General features: G+C 44.5%; 1 protein-coding gene across 2 annotated transcripts in view; it reads right to left on the bottom strand.

Annotated features, from left to right (window-relative positions):
* The window catches only part of MAP4K3 (mitogen-activated protein kinase kinase kinase kinase 3), a 251,546-nt gene that overhangs the window by 110,573 nt on the left and 122,387 nt on the right, over window positions 1-18,586 (bottom strand). For both annotated transcript variants that reach the window (XM_038761656.1, XM_038761585.1), the window contains exons 3-5: window positions 13,793-13,883; window positions 6,094-6,158; window positions 464-519 (exon numbers count right to left, since the gene is read on the bottom strand). In XM_038761656.1, the coding sequence (XP_038617584.1) occupies window positions 464-519; window positions 6,094-6,158; window positions 13,793-13,883 (212 nt within the window). The remainder of the gene's footprint in view (window positions 1-463; window positions 520-6,093; window positions 6,159-13,792; window positions 13,884-18,586) is intronic.

An 18,586-nucleotide genomic window follows, 5' to 3' on the forward strand; every position in this document is an offset into this window, starting at 1 on the left:
TCAAAGGAATGTTATAATGGTAACAACAGATCCAATGATACCCACACACCAGACAGAAATAGACAATCTCAGCAAATCCTAAACATTAGGAATACTGAAATAATTATCCATCAATTTATATGTCTTTGAATGAACTTTCACAGAGGCTCAAAGTGACAATCACTGCAGAGAATCAATGTACCCTCACAAATCTGGGAAGTGGACAGGATTCTGAGAGGACATATAAAAGTATTTGGATTTCTACATTTTTAATTGTAAATTCATCCTCAATTAAAAAGCATCAATAAAAGGAGAGAAAAAAAGAGCCCTTCTTATTCTGGATCTTGCTAAAATGGCACCACAGAGTCCTTCAGATGACCAGTTGCTAGTTTCTTTCACCCAAGAAGATAGACTCCGCACACAGTAAGCGCTCAATAAATACGATTGATTGATATGTAAGTTTAGCAATTAGGATCTGCATTACCTGTAGTGTTTCTCGGCTGACATATGCAATCTGCTGTTCTGAGAGTGGTCCAGTTACTGTAATTAGAACAAAAATCCTCACATTTTAAAATCTTAAAAGGACTGCACCCTTTTCCTCAAGTGACAATCAAGGCATTACATACTTCAACAGATAACCTCAACACCAGAAGTGGAGAGTGGATAGAGCATGGGCCTAAGAGTAAAATGGATTTTAATCCCGGCTCCGCCACTTGTTCACTGTGTGACCTTGGCCAAGTCACTTCACTTCTCTGGACCTCAGTTACCTCATCTGTAAAATGGAGATTAAGACTGGGACATGGACTGCGTCCAACCTGATTAGTCTGTATCGACCCCAGTGCTTAGTACAGTGCCTGGCACATATAAGTGCTTAACAAATACCTTTTAAAAGAACACAATCAGAAACAAAAAACGGACACCACATTCAGTTTTGTTGCTTAGCCACTTAAGTAACTGACAACGCTCTTTTAGCCATTTTGGAATGAATGTTACTGAGGAATTGAGAAATATTCTTCCAACAACACACGTGTGTCCAAACAGAACATGATGCAGGAAGAAACAGCTGTGTGCGTGTGGCTTATACCAGTTAAAAAATGAGTTTTACAAGAGAAGTGCTCAACAAATACCACCACTGACTGATACGAGTAACACGGGGCTCTTCAAGAATGCAAACCCTGTATTCTGGGATAACTGACAATATCCTCATTTTTAGAGTTCAAGGTACAGTGAGTTTTTAACGACTTTGTAATTTGAATTCCCAGCAGATGGGGTAGCCTGTTTTCCCCGGAATCAGATAGGATCAGCTTGTTCCAGGAATGGAAGTTCCAATATTGGAGGCGTTCCTCTGAACATAGTGATCCGAAGTTGTCTGCCCAAACTGGAAAATTTTGAAGTCTCAGATGGGGAGTAATGATGTTTCTATCGTCTCTGTTGTGTTGAAAAGAGTGGATCTTTCCCCACAACGTAAATCCCTCCAGGTGTCACAGATGTTTCAAAGGCAACGGACACCTGAAAAGCATGGAATCTTCCCTACAGAGACAGCTTTCAAGAGCAAATTTTGAGGTTGCCTTAATCAGGATTCTTACAAATCCTTTCAGAGTTTTGAATCATCAATACAGGACTTCTACTCCTTCCACCCCTACCAAAGGGGCAGGGAAAACTGAGTGACATTTTTTTTTAAAAGGTATTTTTTAAGAGCTTATTATTTGCCAGACACCATACTAAGTGCTGGGGTAGACAAAAGTTTAACCAGGTTGGATGCAGTCCATGTCCCATATGGGGACCACAGTCTTAATTCCCATTTTATTGCTTGCTTTATGGTGGTTGTTAAGTGATTACTAGACTGTGAGCCATTGTGGGTAGGGAATGTGTCTGCTTGTAGTTGTATTGTACTCCTCCAAGCGCTTAGTGCAGTGCTTTGCACGCAGTAAACGCTCAATAAATACGACTGAATGAATGAATACGTGCCAGGCACTGTACTAAGCGCTTGGGTAGATACAAGTCAATCAGGTTGGACGCAGCCCATGTCTCAGACAGGGCTCACAGCCTTCATCCCCATTTTACCGATGAGGTAACTGAGGCCCAGAGAAGTGAAGTGCCTTGCCCAAGGTCACACAGCAGACGAGTGGCTGATATAATCTTTGTGTTTAGTGATGAACTGCAGTCAAGAATGGAATGCACCTTCCTGACCAGAGGCTTCACGCAAACCAAGAGTCAACGAGGCCAAGGTGAAAATAATGCTCGGTATAGTGGGTAGCAACCTGGCTGAAAATTCAAAAGATGGCACGTATACCTGAAGGGTATTGAAGGGACCACTGATTATGCAGTAGACGGTGTGGGCAGTGATTTACCATCAGTAGAATCGCTGCTGAATAAAAGACGCTCACAGTGGGCAGGGGACCTTTCTACCAAATCTGTTATGTTGTAATAATAATAATGATGGCATTTGTTAATCAATCAATCAATCGTATTTATTGAGCGCTTACTATGCGCACAGCACTGTACTAAGTGCTTGGGAAGCACAAATTGGCAACATATAGAGACAGTCCCTACCCAACAGTGGGCTCACAGTCTAAAAGCGCTTACTATGTGTGAAGCACTGTTCTAAGCGCTGGGGGGGGGGGGGAATACAAGGTGATCAGGTTGTCCCACGTGGGGCTCACAGTCTTAATCCCCATTTTCCAGATGAGGTAACTGAGGCACAGAGAAGTGAAGTGACTTGACCAAAGTCACACAGCTAAGTGGCAGAGCCGGGATTTGAACCCATGACCTCTGAATCCCAAGCTCTTGCTCTTTCTACTGAGCCACGCTGTTTCTCTACTCTCCTGAGAGCTTGGGAGGAACAGCATCTTCCTAAACTCTCCTGAGACTGTAAAACAGTGCTCTCTGTACATGGTAAGCGTTCAGTAAATCTGACTGATTGACTAACAGAAGCGCTACTCAGCTGACGGAGTGATGGCAACTGGAAATTTTAAGGTCAAACAGTTCATTCCACAATGAATCGGGATTTCGGTTTTATGTTGTCACTGTCAGAACGACCCGTTTATCATTACACTATACCTTTCATTTTTTTATGTAGAAAGGCTGAAAAATCCTTGAGGGCAGGGCTTATGTCTAACCCTCCTATAGTACTTCCCTAAGTGCTTAGTGTAGTGCTCTGCAAAAAGAGAATGTTCCATCGATAACCACTCATTGATTTATTTTAATAATAGTAATAGTAATAATGGTGGTATTTGTTAAGCGCTATGTGCCAAGCACTATTCTAAGCGCTGGGGGAGTACAAGGTAATCAGGTTGTCCCCCATGGGACTTGCAGTCTCAATCCCCATTTTACAGATGAGGGAACTAAGGCACAGAGAACTTAAGTGAGTTGCCCAAAGTCACACTGCAGACAAGTGGTGGAGTCATCATCATCATCATCATCAATCGTATTTATTGAGCGCCTACTGTGTGCAGAGCACTGTACTAAGCGCTTGGGAAGTACAAATTGGCAACATATAGAGACAGTCCCTACCCAACAGTGGGCTCACAGTCTAAAACGGGGGAGACAGAGAACAAAACCAAACATACTAACAAAATAAAATAAATAGAATACATATGTACAAGTAAAATAAATAAATAGAGTAATAAATATGTACACACATATATACATATATACAGGTGCTGTGGGGAAGGGAAGGAGGTAAGATGGGGGGGATGGAGAGAGATTAGAACCCACGACCTCTGACTCCCAAGCCCTTGCTCTTTCCACTAAGCCACGCTGCTTCTCTACTTCAGAGAAACTGACTAAAAAACATAGCCAGATATTAAGGGGATGAAGGATGCAGAGAGGGGAGGGAGAAAACCTGATTCACCTTGTATCCTCCCCAGTGCTTAGAACAGTGCTTTGCACATAGTAAGTGCTTAACAAATGCCTCTCCAGACCAGAAAGAGAGATTAATAATAATAACTGTGATATTTGTTAAGTGCTTACTATGTGCCAGGCACTGCACTAAGCATAAGGTGGATATAAGCCAATTGGGTTGGACAAAGTCTGTGGGGCTCAGAGGCTCAATCCCCATTTTACAGATGATGCAACTGAGGCACAGAGAAGTGAAGGGACTTGCCCAAGGCCTCGCAGCAGAGAAGTGGTAAAGCTGGGATAAGAATCTAGGTCAATCAATCAATCAATCGTATTTATTGAGCGCTTACTGTGTGCAGAGCACTGTTCTAAGCGCTTGGGAAGTCCAAGTTGGCAACATATAGAGACAGTCCCTACCCAACAGTGGGCTCACAGTCTAAAACAGGGAGACAGAGAACAATACCAAATATACTAACAAAATAAAATAAATAGAATAGACATGTACAAGTAAAATAAATAAATAAATAAATAAATAGAGTAATAAATATGTACAAATATATATACATATACACAGGTCCTTCTGACCCTCAGGCCTGTGCTCTTTCCGCCAGGCCATGCCGTCTACATGTTTTGTTTTGTCGTCTGTCTCCTCCTTCTAGACTGCGAGCCTGCTGTTGGGTAGGGACCGTCTCTATATGTTGCCAACTTGGACTTCCCAAGCGCTTAGTATACTGCTCTGCACACAGTAAGCGCTCAATAAATGATTGAATGAATGAATGTTGCCGACTTGTACTTCCTGAGCACTTAGTACAGTGCTCTGCACACAGTAAGTGCTCAATAAATGACTGAATGAATGCTTCTCACTGTGCGGGTGTGTTAGTGGGGCACTGAACACCTTTCTGCATCATCTAGATGCTCCTTAATAAAGCTTCCTAACTCCAGTATTCAGCCTACTGATGCCAGGAAAATCCATCAGGATTATATCACAAAGTATTGTGGCTGAAGGCCACCTGGGTTTGTCGTTCTGAAAGAGGAAATATTTATTTACGATTAACAGTATTTACTATCAGACTGCAAGCTCGCTGTGGGAAGGGAACGTGCCCTACCAACTCTGTTACACTGTATTCTCCTACATATCTATTCTATTTATTTACATATCTATTCTATTTATTTTATTTTGTTGGTATGTTTGGTTTTGTTCTCTGTCTCCCCCTTTTAGACTGTGAGCCCACTGTTGGGTAGGGACTTTCTCTATATGTTGCCAACTTGTACTTCCCAAGCACTTAGTACAGTGCTCTGCACACAGTAAGCGCTCAATAAATACGATTGATGATGATTCTCCTAAGCGCTTAGTACAGTGCTCACCACACAGTGTTCTGTAAATACCACATCAATCGATGGGTTGATGTGTAGTGCTCAGCGCTTAGAACAGTGCTTTGCACATAGGAAGTGCTTAACAAATGCCATTATTATTCAGTGGAAAGAGCCCGGGCTTTGGTGTCAGAGGCCGTGGGTTCAAATCCCGGCTCCGCCACTTGTCAGCTGTGTGACTTTGGGCAAGTCACCTCACTTCTCTGGGCCTCAGTTCCCTCATCTGGAAAATGGGGATGAAGACTGTGAGCCCCTCATGGGACAACCCGATTACCCTGTCTCTCCCCCAGCACTTAGAACAGTGCTTTGCACATAGTAAGCGCTTAACAAATACCAACATCATTATTATTATTATTATTATTTGTGTAAACGGTGAGAAACAGTGAGGCCTAGTGGATAAAGCATGGGCCTAGGAGTTAGAAGGACTTGGGTTCTGCTCCCACTCCACCACTTGTCTACTGGGTGACCTTGAGCAAGTCACTTAACTTCTCTGTGCCTCAGATACCTCATCTGTAAAAATGGGGATTAAGACTTTGAGCCCAATGTAGGCCAAGAACTTTGTCCAACTGATTAAACTGTTTCTTCCCCAGTGCTTAGTACAGTGCCTGACACATAGTAAGTGCTTAGCAAATACCATAGGAAAAAAAAGCCCTCTACTTCGACTGAGGAAATTAGACATGGACTCTGTCTCTCTCTGATTTAAAAAGTTCCCAAACCGAAGCATTTGACTTCACTAACGACATTCCAAAATCATATCTTCATTTACAAACTGCTTACAGTCAGAAATATAAAAACCAATAGCCATTAAATAAAATAGTTTCCACTTTTAAACCAATGCCGTAACTACCTGCAGTATTCTGGAGATTCTATGACTTTTCTACAAAAATACAAATTTGATCTCACCATGATAAATGTCTTGTAAAGAACCACCACCACAAAACTCCATGCAAATCCAGAGTTTGTCTCGCCTAAAAGGAAAAAAGGAGCATTAGCAGATAACAGTATCATATGCAAACACAATCTAGATTAAAAAAACATAATTACTACTAGTGAATTAATTCAATCAATCATATTTATTAAGCGCTTACTGTGTGCACAGCACTGTACTAAGCACTTAGGAAAGTACAATACAACAATAAACAGTGGCATTCCCCGTCCACAAGGAGCTCACAGTCCAGAAGGGGGATATGAACTGCAAATTAATGAACTTTGAATGAATGAACTGTAAATTATGTCACTACTATTACCCAAGGAAGTCAGGTTAAGTTTAAAATGAAAAATGTGCTCAATAATTACAATGAGCTTAACTTCAAAATGAAAAGTGTGTTTTATTTAGAACCATAAACAAATACAAGCTAAACAACTATTTTCTTGAGCTTCTAATTGCCTTTGATCATTGACTAGAGAGATAAAATGGATTACATATTAAAAAGCATTCAGTCCAGCAACCTAACCTCCTGTTTTGATTTGTTTTGATTTAAAGAGGTTTATCAACAGGCCAGGGATGACTGCTAATTATGAAGGTATCAGTAGTATACTTAGGGCAATACATTTTTTCCCACTGACTGCTGAAACAAAATTGATCAAAAACACCCTCAGATTAACCATTCTGAAACTACTCTACACGTAGTAAGCTTTCAATAAATACCATTAAATTGACTGATTGATTTAAGATAATGTTATTTGAGAAGCAGCATGCTCAGTGGTAAGAGCACAGGCTTTGGAGTCAGAGATCATGGGTTCAAATCCCACCTCCGCCAATTGTCAGCTGTGTGACTTTGGGCAAGTCACAGCTTCTCTGGGTCTCAGTTACCTCATCTGTAAAATGGGGATTAAGACTGTGAGCCCCCCGTGGGACAACCTGATCACCTTGTAACCTCCCCAGCGCTTAGAACAGTGCTTTGCACATTATTAGCGCTTAATAAATGCCATTATTATTATTATTATTATTCATGCCACAATGCAACCCCATCGAAGACTATGCAATTTTATTCCAAGGAAGTGAACACCATATCAGCGAGTCCACAGTATGCAACAAAAACCGGATGGATGAAATTCTATTTTCTTTCCTCTCCCTAAAAAACCTCAAAGAAAAATCCCTCAGAAGCAAATCCATGTTATTACTTAGATTTGCAATTCGGGTAATTATTTCATTGCCACCAACCCCATTCAAGATTACAAGCAAAATATTTCCTTCTTGTTTCCCGCACACTACGTTATCTAGAAAAGACAATACTAAAACAGAAGGTGGATTTAGGAAACAATTAAGACCACTACCATTTTTTAAACAGCTTTCCATTTTATAGTGAAGATTTTCATGTCGTGTGTGATTCAGGTGATTGATGACCAAAATCTATATATTTAAGGTAGCAAAAGCTTCTTGAATAAATTTTTATTAATTCTATAACAATCATTTTGGCACTTATTAAGTGCCCACCACATGCTAAGCCTTGGGGTAGATTCAAGGTTATTAGGTTGGACATTCATTCATTCAATTGTATTTATTGAGTGCTTACTGTGTGCAGAGCACTGTACTAAGCGCTTGGGAAGTACAAGTTGGCAACATAGAGAGATGGTCCCTACCCAACAACAGGCTCACAGTCTAGAAATGGTTTCTGTCCCGTAAAACTCTCAGTTCCGTGCTCTATCCCAGTAGTGGGAAGATTTAAATATGTTTTAATGAATAAAAAAATTATACTTTATACTTTGGTTGTTCACTGAAATAACACACAATTGAGTGAAAACCAGAACTCACTGAGCTGGAACCCTCTGGCATAATGAGGCACTACCTCTCCAGGGTATTCTCTTTATTATTATTCATTCATATATCCATTCAATCGTATTTATTGAGCGCTTACTGTGTGCAGAGCACTGTAATAACTACTTGGAAAGTACAATTCAGCAATAGAGAGACAATCCCTGCCCACAACGGGCCTAAAGTCTAGAAGAGGAGAGACAGACATCAAAATAAGTAAACAGGCATCAATAATATCAATACACACATAGTTATACATTTCAAAACAAGTAAATAGGCATAAATATGAATAAATAGAATAATAGATTTGTACATATATATGCAAGTGCTATGGGGTGAAAAGGGGGATAGAGCAAAGGGAGTGGAGGGAGAGCTGAGGAAAAGGGGGGCTTAGTCTGGGAAGGCCTCTTGGAGGAGGTGAGCCTTCAGTAGGGTTTTGAAGGGGGGGGGAGTGTGATTGTTTGGTGGATTTGAGGAGGAAGGGCATTCCAGGCAAGAAGTAGGATTTGGGCTGGGGTCGATAGTGGGACAGGTGAGAACGAGGCACAGAGACAAAGTTAGTACCAGAGGAATGGAGTGTGTGGGCTGGGATGTAGGAGAGAAGGGAAGTGAGGTAGGAGGGGGCGAGGGGATGGACAGCCTTGAAGCCAATAGTGAGGAGTTTTTGCTTTATACTAGAGGTTGATAGGCAACCACTGGAGATTTTGAAGGATGGGGGGGTGACATGCCCAGAACGTTTCTATAGAAAGATAACCCAGGCAGCAGAGTGAAGTACAGATTGTAGTGGGGAGAGACAGGAGGTTGGGAGATCAGAAAGGAGGCTGACGTGGTAATCCAGTCGGGATAGGATGAGAGATTGTACTAACGTAGTAGCGGTTTGGATGGAGAGGAAAGGGCGGATCTTGGAGATGTTGTGAGGTGGATTTGGTGATGGATTGGATACGTGGGGTGTATGGGAGCGGAGTCAAGGATGACACCAAGTTTGTGAGCTCGTGAGACGGGAAGGATGGTAGTGCCCGTCCACAGTGACGGGAAAGTCAGGGAGAGGACAGGGTTTGGGAGGGAAGATAAGGAGCTCAGTCTTGGACATGTTGAGTTTTAGGTGGCAGGAGAACATCCAAGTAGAGATGTCCTGAAGGCAGGAGGAGATGCGAGCCTGAAGGGAGGGAGAGAAAGCAGGGGAGGATATACAGAATTGGGTATCATCTGCTTAGAGATGATAGTTGAAGCCGTAGGAGTGAATGAGTTCACCAACGGAGTGAGTGAAGATGGAGAACAGAAGGGAGCCAAGAACTGACCCTTGAGGGACCCCTATAGTTAGGGGTTCGGAGGGGGAGGAGGAGCAGCCTGCGAAGGAGACTGAGAATGAACGGCCAGAGAGATAAGAGGAGAACCAGGAGAGGTCGGAGTGAGTGAAGCCAAGGTTGGATAACACAGTGGGGAGAAGGGGATGATTGACAATGTCAAAGGCAGCTGAGAGGTCAAGGAGGATTAGGATGGAGTAGGAGCTGTTGGATTTGGTGAGAAGGAGGTCACTGGTGACCTCTGAGAGGACAGTTTCGGTGGAGTGGAGGGGATGGAAGCCAGATTTAAGGGGTCCAGGAGAGACTTGGAGAAAAGGAATTTGAGGCAGTGAGTGTAGATGACTTGCTCCAGGAATTTGGAAAGGAAGGGTAGGAGGGAGATGGGGCGATAACTGGAGGGCGCTGTGGGGTTTTTTTAGGATGGGGGAGATGTGGGCATGTTTGAAAGCAGAAAGGAAGAAGCCGTTGGAGAGTGAGCAGTTAAAGATGGAAGTTAAGGAGGGAAGGGCCTTGGCTTCCAACCTCGGCTTCAGACTTGGTCCTCTACTGGTTCTCCTCTTATCTCTCTGGCCGTTCATTCTCAGTCTCCTTTGCGGGTTCCTTCTCCCCCTCCCATCCTCTTACTGTAGGGGTTCCTCAAGGGTCAGTTCTTGGTCCCCTTCTGTTCTCTATCTACACTCACTCCCTTGGTGAACTCATTCGCTCCCACGGCTTCCACTATCATCTCTACGCTGATGACACCCAAATCTACATCTCGGCCCCTGCTCTCTCTCCCTGCAGGCTCGTTATCTCCTCCTGCCTTCAAGACATCTCCATCTGGATGTCCGCCCACCATCTAAAACTCAATATGTCCAAGACTGAACTCCTTATCTTCCCTCTCAAACCCTGCCCTCTCCCTGACTTTCCCATCACCGTAGATGGCACTACCATCCTTCCCGTCTCACAAGCCCGCAACCTTGGTGTCATCCTCGACTCCTCCCTCTCGTTCCCCCCACACATCCAATCCGTTACCAAAACCTGCCGGTCTCACCTCCACAACATGACCAAGATCAGCCCCTTTCTCCCCATCCAAATCACTACCTTGCTGGTTCTATCTGTCATCCTATCCCGACTGGATTACTGCATCAGCCTCCTCTCTGATCTCTCATCCTCCTGTTTCTCCCCACTTCAGTCTATACTTCACTATACTGCCCAGATTATCTTTGTACAGACATGCTCTGGGCATGTTACTCCCCTCCTCATAAATCTCCAGTGCCTGCCTGTCAACCTACACATCAAGCAAAAACTCCTCACTCTCGGCTTCAAGGCTGTCCATCACCTTGCCCCCGCCTACCTCACCTTCCTTCTCTCTTTCTCCAGCCCAGCCCGCACCCTCCACTCCTCTGCCGCTCACCTCCTCACCGTACCTCGTTCTCTCCTGTCCCGCCGTCGACCTCCGGCCCATGTCCTCCCCCTGGCCCGGAATGCCCTCCCTCCACACATCCACCAAGCTAGCTCTCTTCCTCCCTTCAACGCCCGACTGAGAGCTCACCTCCTCCAGGAGGCCTTCCCACAGTGAGCCCCCTCCTTCCTCTCCCCCTCCCCAACCCCCCTGCCCTACCTCCTTCCCCTTCCCACAGCACCTGTATATATGTTTGGACAGATTTATTACTCCATTTATTTTACTTGTACATATTTACTATTCTATTTATTTTATTTTGCTAATGATGTGCATCTACCTTTATTTCTATTTATTCTGATAACTTGACACCTGTTCACGTTTTGTTTTGTTGTCTGTCTCCCCCTTCTAGACTGTGAGCCCGTTGTTGGGTAGGGACCGTCTCTAGATGTTGCCAACTTGTACTTCCCAAGTGCTTAGTACAGTGCTCTGCACACAGTAAGCGCTCAATAAATATGATTGAATGAATGAATGGGCGAGAGTTTTTATAAGGTGGGAGGGAATGTGGCCTGAAGCACATGTGGAGGGGGTGGCACTTGAGAGGAGGGAGGGGATCTCCTCTGAAGATACTGCTGGGAAGGATGGGAAAGTAGAAGAGGGGGGTCGAGAGGCAGGGGGATGGAGGAGGGAGAGGGGTGATTTTGGGGAGCTCAGACCTGATGGTGTTAATTTTCCTAAAGAAGTAGGAGGCCAGATCTTTGACACTGAGGGATGGGGGAGGGGGAAGAACAGGGGTCTGAGGAGGGAGTTAAATGTCCGGAACAGTTGACGAGGGTGATGGGCATGGTTGTCAATAAGGGAAGAGAAATAGTTTTTCCAGGCAGAGGAGAGGGCAGAGTTAATCAACCAATCAATCAATCAATCGTATTTATTGAGCGCTTACTGTGTGCAGAGCACTGTACTAAGCGCTTGGGAAGTACAAGTTGGCAACATATAGAGACAGTCCCTACCCAACAGTGGGCTCACAAGGCAAGAAAGGACAAACTTAGAGTGGACAAGGTTGGCCTGGTGTTTGGATTTTGGCCAGCAGCGTTCAGCGGCTCGAGCATAAGAACCAAGGAGGTGGATAGTGGAGGTGATCCAGGGCTGTGGGTTAGTGGTGCGAGAGCGACGAAGGGATAGGGTCCACCACTTGTCAGCTGTGTGACTTTGGGCAAGTCACTTAACTCCTCTGGGCCTGAGTTCCCTCATCTGTAAAATGGGGATTAAGACTGTGAGCCCCACGTGGTACAACCTGAACACCTCGTATCCTCCCCAGCGCTTAGAACAGTGCTTTGCACATAGTAAGCGCTTAACAAATTCATTCATTCATTCAATGGTATTTATTGAGCGCTTACTGGGTGCAGAGTGCTGTACTAAGCACTTGGGAAGCACAAGTTGGCAACATATAGAGACGGTCCCTACCCCACAGTGGGCTCTGTCGGCCAACAGTCTAGACGGGGACACAGGTAAAGGAGGCCAGACACAGTCTTTGACCCAGTTGTGACTCGCACTCCAAGTAGGAAGGAGAAGAGGTATCAAAATCCTCATTTTTACAGCTGAGGGAACTGAGGCACTGAGAAGTGGCTTGCCCAAGGTCACACAGCAAGAACCTGGCAGAGCGGGGATTAGAATCCAGATCCTCCAAGGCCTATGCTCTTTCCACTAGGCCACACTGCTTCCTAAAACAGATTTCCAGACTGCTATAAGCCAGAAAAACAGCTGCCAGCAATGAGGGAATTCAGTGAAGGAGCCCACTGTTGGGTAGGGACTGTCTCTATATGTTGCCAATTTGTACTTCCCAAGCACTTAGTACAGTGCTCTGCACATAGTAAGCGCTCAATAAATACGATTGATGATGATGATGATGGTGAATCTGCTCACTAATCAAATTAGCACGTAGTTTATTTAATCACCCCTGGCCAGAAGCATAACGTGGAAGAGGACTCAGAACATGGGAAATTCCTTTTCTAAAAGGTGTCAATTGACCGAGTTTATTCACGAAGCAGAGCTACAGGGCTCCCAGGACTTGGCACAGCTTCTAAGGTGTTTAGTACAGTGCCTGGAATATAGTAACCACTTAATAAACATCAACCCCCCCGGCCGCCCCCAGGCCAAAACACCAAACAACAAAAAACAAACCAAAAATGCACGTTTCTAGAGCTTTCTGATCGGTGCGGTAAACTCCTTGACAGTAAAGCTCTTGCCCTCTAACTCTGTTGTACTGTACTCTCCCAAGTGCTTAGTGCAGTGCTCTGCACACAGTAGGCATTCCACACATACCACTGCTTGAGTTGGCAAAGTTTTACTTTTATATCAAATCTTAAAGTAAATTTTTCAGAAGTTCTCCATGTTCAGAGATGTTGCCAAAACTATTTCCCCAAATAATCTTTTTCTGGTCATGGTACATAAAATCTGATTACCTAGAGCGCAATAATGATGGCTAGCCTCCACAAAATCCCTTCAAATTATGGGCCAAACTTTTCCAATAGGATTCCTCTCAATGTACTTATTTTAATGCAAATTTTCAAAGGTAATAGTTTATGATCACACTGGGCCTTATCTAGTAGAGCCTACATATTTCACTATCCATTTTAAATTACTGATATTTAATACTATGACAAAACCTCCCTTGTGGCCTGTTGGAAGCTTAATTAATGCTCCGTCATTTATTCGTTCACTAACACTTCTCACTTAAAACCCTTCCACGTCTCACCAGTGAAGAACTGGGTCAAATACAATGGATTTTCTAAGTATTAATTTCTGTTTTCCTAAGTAGTTCGGGATATGAATTCCTAACTGGAACACAACATTCCCCTTCTGAATTTTTTAAATAAACCCCTTAATTACTCTCTCCAAATTCATATCCCTCCTAAAATCCCACTTCCTCACACAAGCTTTCCTGGGATGCCGACTATTGATAAAACCCAGCAGTAGAAAAGACCTCAAGACATTTTCTATTTACAGGATTTTTTCACTCATCCCCCTCAAAAATGAAAAGTACAAAGAGTGTGGCATGTTTAGTTCACTTTATTTTTTTTTTATCTTTTTAGCGCAGCTAAGATTCTTTAAAACTTTGCTGGAGGTCAACATTTTTGAATAAGGCCAAAGCTATGGTTACGGTACCTGAGATAGCTGCCAAAATAAGCAACGATGTTTGGATGCTTACAGTCTTTCATCATAATAATTTCTTGTTGCACGACAGCAAAATCTTCCCCTGAAAAAGAAAAGGTTAAGCATGTAAGTATTGATTTCCTCTAGCCCACAATAAGGCTAAACATACATACTCATTTTCTTTTACGACAAGCAGGCAATTTTTTTTTTAATTTAAATGATAGTTTCAGACAAGTTTGGACACGGTAATTATTACATACACTGTCAGCGGTTACCCATGACCACTGTATTTTAAATAATCTTATTTTTTGCATCAGGGAGGTCTCCAAAAACCAAAATACCATCTGTTTTAAAGTTTGTTCTTCCACCTAAAAAAGACGATGATCTATAAACTGTGTAGGGATGACTTTAGCACAAAATTAAGAGAACGTATGGGTTTTTTTTTTAAAGAACGAGAAAAACATTAATGATGATGATGATGGCATTTGTTCATTCATTCATTCATTCAATCGTATTTATTGAGCACTTACTGTGTGCAGAGCACTGTACTAAGCGCTTGGGAAGTACAAGTCAGTAACATATAGAGACAGTCCCTACCCAACAACAGGCTCACAGTCTAGAAAGGGGAGACAGACAACGAAACAAAACATGTGGACAGATGTCAAGTCGTCAGAACAAATAGAATTAAAGCTAAATGCACATCATTGGGGCTCACAGTCTAAGTAGCCACTTGTCTGCTGTGTGACCTTGAGCAAGTCGCTTCACTTCCCTGTGCCTCAGTCACCCCAGCTGTGAAATGGGGAGACTGTGAGCCCCCCTTGGGACCGCCTGATTACCTTGTATCTACCCCAGTGCTTAGCACGGTTTCTAGCACATAGCCTATGCTTTAACAGATACTTTTTAAAAAAGAGGGGGAAATCTTGCAAAATTCCAGGATTTGGAGAGGAACCCTAAGATGCCTGGCTTTTTATAAAAATGGGTGAGCTGTTCAGCGCTTACTATGCGCCAACCACTGTTCTAAGTGCTGGGGAAGATACAAGGTATTCAGGTTGTCCCACATGGGGCTCACGGTCTTAATCCCCCCTTTTATAGATGAGGGCACTGAGGCCCAGAGAAGTGAAGTGACTTGCCCAACGTCACACAATGGACACAGGATTCGAACCCATGACCTCTGACTCCCAAGCCCGGGCTCTTTCCACTAAGCCACACTGCTGCTCCTAATGCAGTACTGCCCAGAATGCAATCGTGGAGAAATGAAGGGAACCAGGACAGGAGAGTAAAGAAGCAGCTGGCTTCACAACTCCATAACTTCCTCAATCAATCAATCAATTGTATTTATGGAGCGCTTACTGTGTGCAGAGCACTGTACTAAGCGCTTGGGAAGTACAAGTTGGCAACATATAGAGACAGTCCCTACCCAACAGTGGGCTAACTTCCTCCCCACCATGATACGAACAGGGACTGTGCTCTTTAAAAGTCGAATTTCACAACTTACTTCCATGCTCCTGGTTCCACTGGCATTCAAGGAAGATGCACACTGATAAGCAGACATTATCTACTGTAGCAAGGTGGCTTAGTCCACCGAGTACGGGCCTGGGGGTCGGAAGGACCTGGGTTCTAATTCATTCAACCGTATTTATTACGCGCTTACTGTGTGCAGAGCACTGCACTAAGCACTTGGGAAAGTACAATACAGCAATAAAGTGTGATAATCCCTGCCCACAATGAGCTCACAGTCTAGAGGGCGGGGAGAAGTTTAGAGCGGGGGAGAGTCTAGATGGAGGAAGAAGTCTGTTGTGTGACCGTGGTAAGTCACTCCTCTGTGCCTCGGTTAACCTCACCTGTAAAACATAATAATAATAATAATAATGGCGGCATTGGTTAAGCGCTTACAATGTGCAAAGCACTGTTCTAAGCGCTGGGGAGGATACAAGGTGATGAGGTGAGGTTGTCCCACGTGGGGCTCACAGTCTTATTCTCCATTTTAGAGATGAGGGAACTGAGGCACAGAGAAGTGAAGTGACTTGCCTGAAGTCACACAGCTGACAATCAATCAATCAATCATATTTATTGAGTGCTTACCGTGTGCAGAGCACTGTACTAAGCACTTGGGAAGTGTGGTGGAGCCGGGATTTGAACCCATGACCTTTGACTCCCAAGCTCTTTCCATTCAGCCAACATGGGGATTAAGAGTGTGAGCCCAATGTGGGACAGGGACTGTGTCCAACCTGCTTACCTCCTATCTACCCCAGGGGTTTAGAACAGTGCTTGGCACAGAGTAAGCACTTAACAAATACCATAATTATTATTAGACAAGTGACTGGTCTAGGGGACTGGTACCAAGAGCGGCTACACAGCTCACAACTTAATTTCTAGACTTTGAGCCCGCTGTTGGGTAGGGACCGCCTCTATATGTTGCCAACTTGTACTTCCCAAGCACTTAGTACAATGCTCTGCACACAGTAAGTGCTCAATAAATACGATTGAATGAATGAATGAATGAATTTACTAGCTCAGGCTAAATCACAAGAGTTAGAACCTCCTAATGGTTGACGAGAACTCACTCTTGTACAATCCAACGAACCAGGCAGCGCGGCTCAGTGGAAAGAGCCCGGGCTTTGGAGTCAGAGGTCATGGGTTCAAATCCCAACTCCGCCAATTGTCATCTGTGTGACCTTGGGCAAGTCACTTCACTTCTCTGGGCCTCAGTTCCCTCATCTGTAAAATGGGGATGAAGACTGTGAGCCCCACGGGGGACAACCTGATCACCTTGTATTCTCCCACTGCTTAGAACAGTGCTTTGCACATAGTAAGTGCTTAACAAGTGCCATCATCATCATCATCATCATTCCAGAAGGTGGGTCCTGTGGGGGCATTTATTTTTTACAGTATATAAATAATAAATAATAATGATGGCATTTGTTAAGCACTTACTATGTGCAAAGCACTGTTTGAAGGGCTGGGGAGGATACAAGGTGATCAGGTTGTCCCACGTGGGGCTCACAGTCTTCATCCCCATTTTGTGTCATACAAAACTGAGGTAACTGAGGCCCAGAGAAGTGAAGTGACTTGTCCAAAGTCACACAGCTAAGTGGCGGAGCCGGGATTCAAACCCATGACCTCTGACTCCCAATCCCGGGCTCTTCCCACTGGGCCACGCTGCTTCTGCACCGCACTAAGCCCTGAGGTAGATTAGGGGCTAATTAGGTTGGACACAATCCATATCCCACACGGGGCTCGCAGTAACCGAGGCACAGAGGAAGTGAAATGTCTTGCACAAAGTCACATGGCAGACGAGTGACAGAACCGGGATTAGAACACGAGTCCTTCATCATCATCATCATCATCAATCGTATTTATTGAGCGCTTACTATGTGCAGAGCACTGTACTAAGCGTTTGGGAAGTACAAATTGGCAACATATAGAGAGAGTCCCTACCCAACAGTGGGCTCACAGTCTAAAAGGGGGAGACAGAGAACAAGACCAAACATACTAACAAAATAAAATAAATAGAATAGATATGTACAAATAAAATAAATGAATAAATAAATAGAGTAATAAATATGTACAAACATATATAAATATATACAGGTGCTGTGGGGAAGGGAAGGAGGTAAGATGGGGGGATGGAGAGGGGGACGAGGGGGAGAGGAAGGAAGGGGCTCAGTGTGGGAAGGCCTCCTGGAGGAGGTGAGCTCTCAGTAGGGCCTTGAAGGGAGGAAGAGAGCTAGCTTGGCGGATGGGCAGAGGGAGGGCATTCCAGGCGCGGGGGATGATTTGGGCCAGGGGTCGATGGCGGGACAGGCGAGAGCGAGGTACGGTGAGGAGATTAGCGGTGGAGGAGCGGAGGGTGCGGGCTGGGCTGGAGAAGGAGAGAAGGGAGGTGAGGTCGGAGGGGGCGAGGAGATGGACAGCCTGGAAGCCCAGGGTGAGGAGTTTCTGCCTGATGCGCAGATTGATTGATTGATTGAGTCCTTCTGAATTGCAGGCCTGTGCTCTTTCCACTAAGCCACACTGCGTTTAATCAATCAATCGTATTTATTGAGCGCTTACTGTGTGCAGAGCACTGTACTAAGCGCTTGGGAAGTCCAAGTTGGCAACATATAGAGACAGTCCCTACCCAACAGTGGGCTCACAGTCTAGAAGGGGGAGACAGACAACAAAACCAAACATATTAACCTGCCCTGTCATGCAGAAGCACAGAGGAATTAGGGGAGGATTCACTGCTTCTCCCGTGGGCTTGGGACAGAGGCAGGGCCAGAATCTTCCTTTCTGTTTCTTCTTCTGAAATGGAAAATGGTATTTTAGAGAAATCTCCTCAACTGAGCCCTCTAAGATGCTAAGAGCAGGGGCACGAAAGGACCATCTACGGTACCAAGCGCTTAGTACAGTGCTCTGCACACAGTAAGTGCTTAATAAATACGATTGAATGAATGAAGGACCAGAGGAGCCGCGGCGTGGCTCAGTGGAAAGAGCATGGGCTTTGGAGTCAGAGGTCGTGGGTTCAAATCCCGGCTCTGCCAAATGTCAGCTGGGTGACTTTGGGCAAGTCACTTCACTTCTCTGGGCCTCAGTTACCTCATCTGGAAAATGGGGACTAAGACTGTGAGCCCCCCGTGGGACAACCTGATCACCTTGTAACCTCCCAGGCGCTTAGAACAGTGCTTTGCACATAGTAAGCACTTAATAAATGCCATCATTATTATACTCACCCCACCCTCAGCATTTATGAACCGCACTAAGCCCCGAGGCAGATTAGGGGCTAATTAGGTTGGACACAATCCATATCCCACATGGGGCTCGCAT

The sequence above is a fragment of the Tachyglossus aculeatus genome, chromosome 1 (assembly GCF_015852505.1).
Source record: "Tachyglossus aculeatus isolate mTacAcu1 chromosome 1, mTacAcu1.pri, whole genome shotgun sequence".
NCBI classification, from domain to species: Eukaryota; Metazoa; Chordata; class Mammalia; order Monotremata; family Tachyglossidae; genus Tachyglossus; species Tachyglossus aculeatus.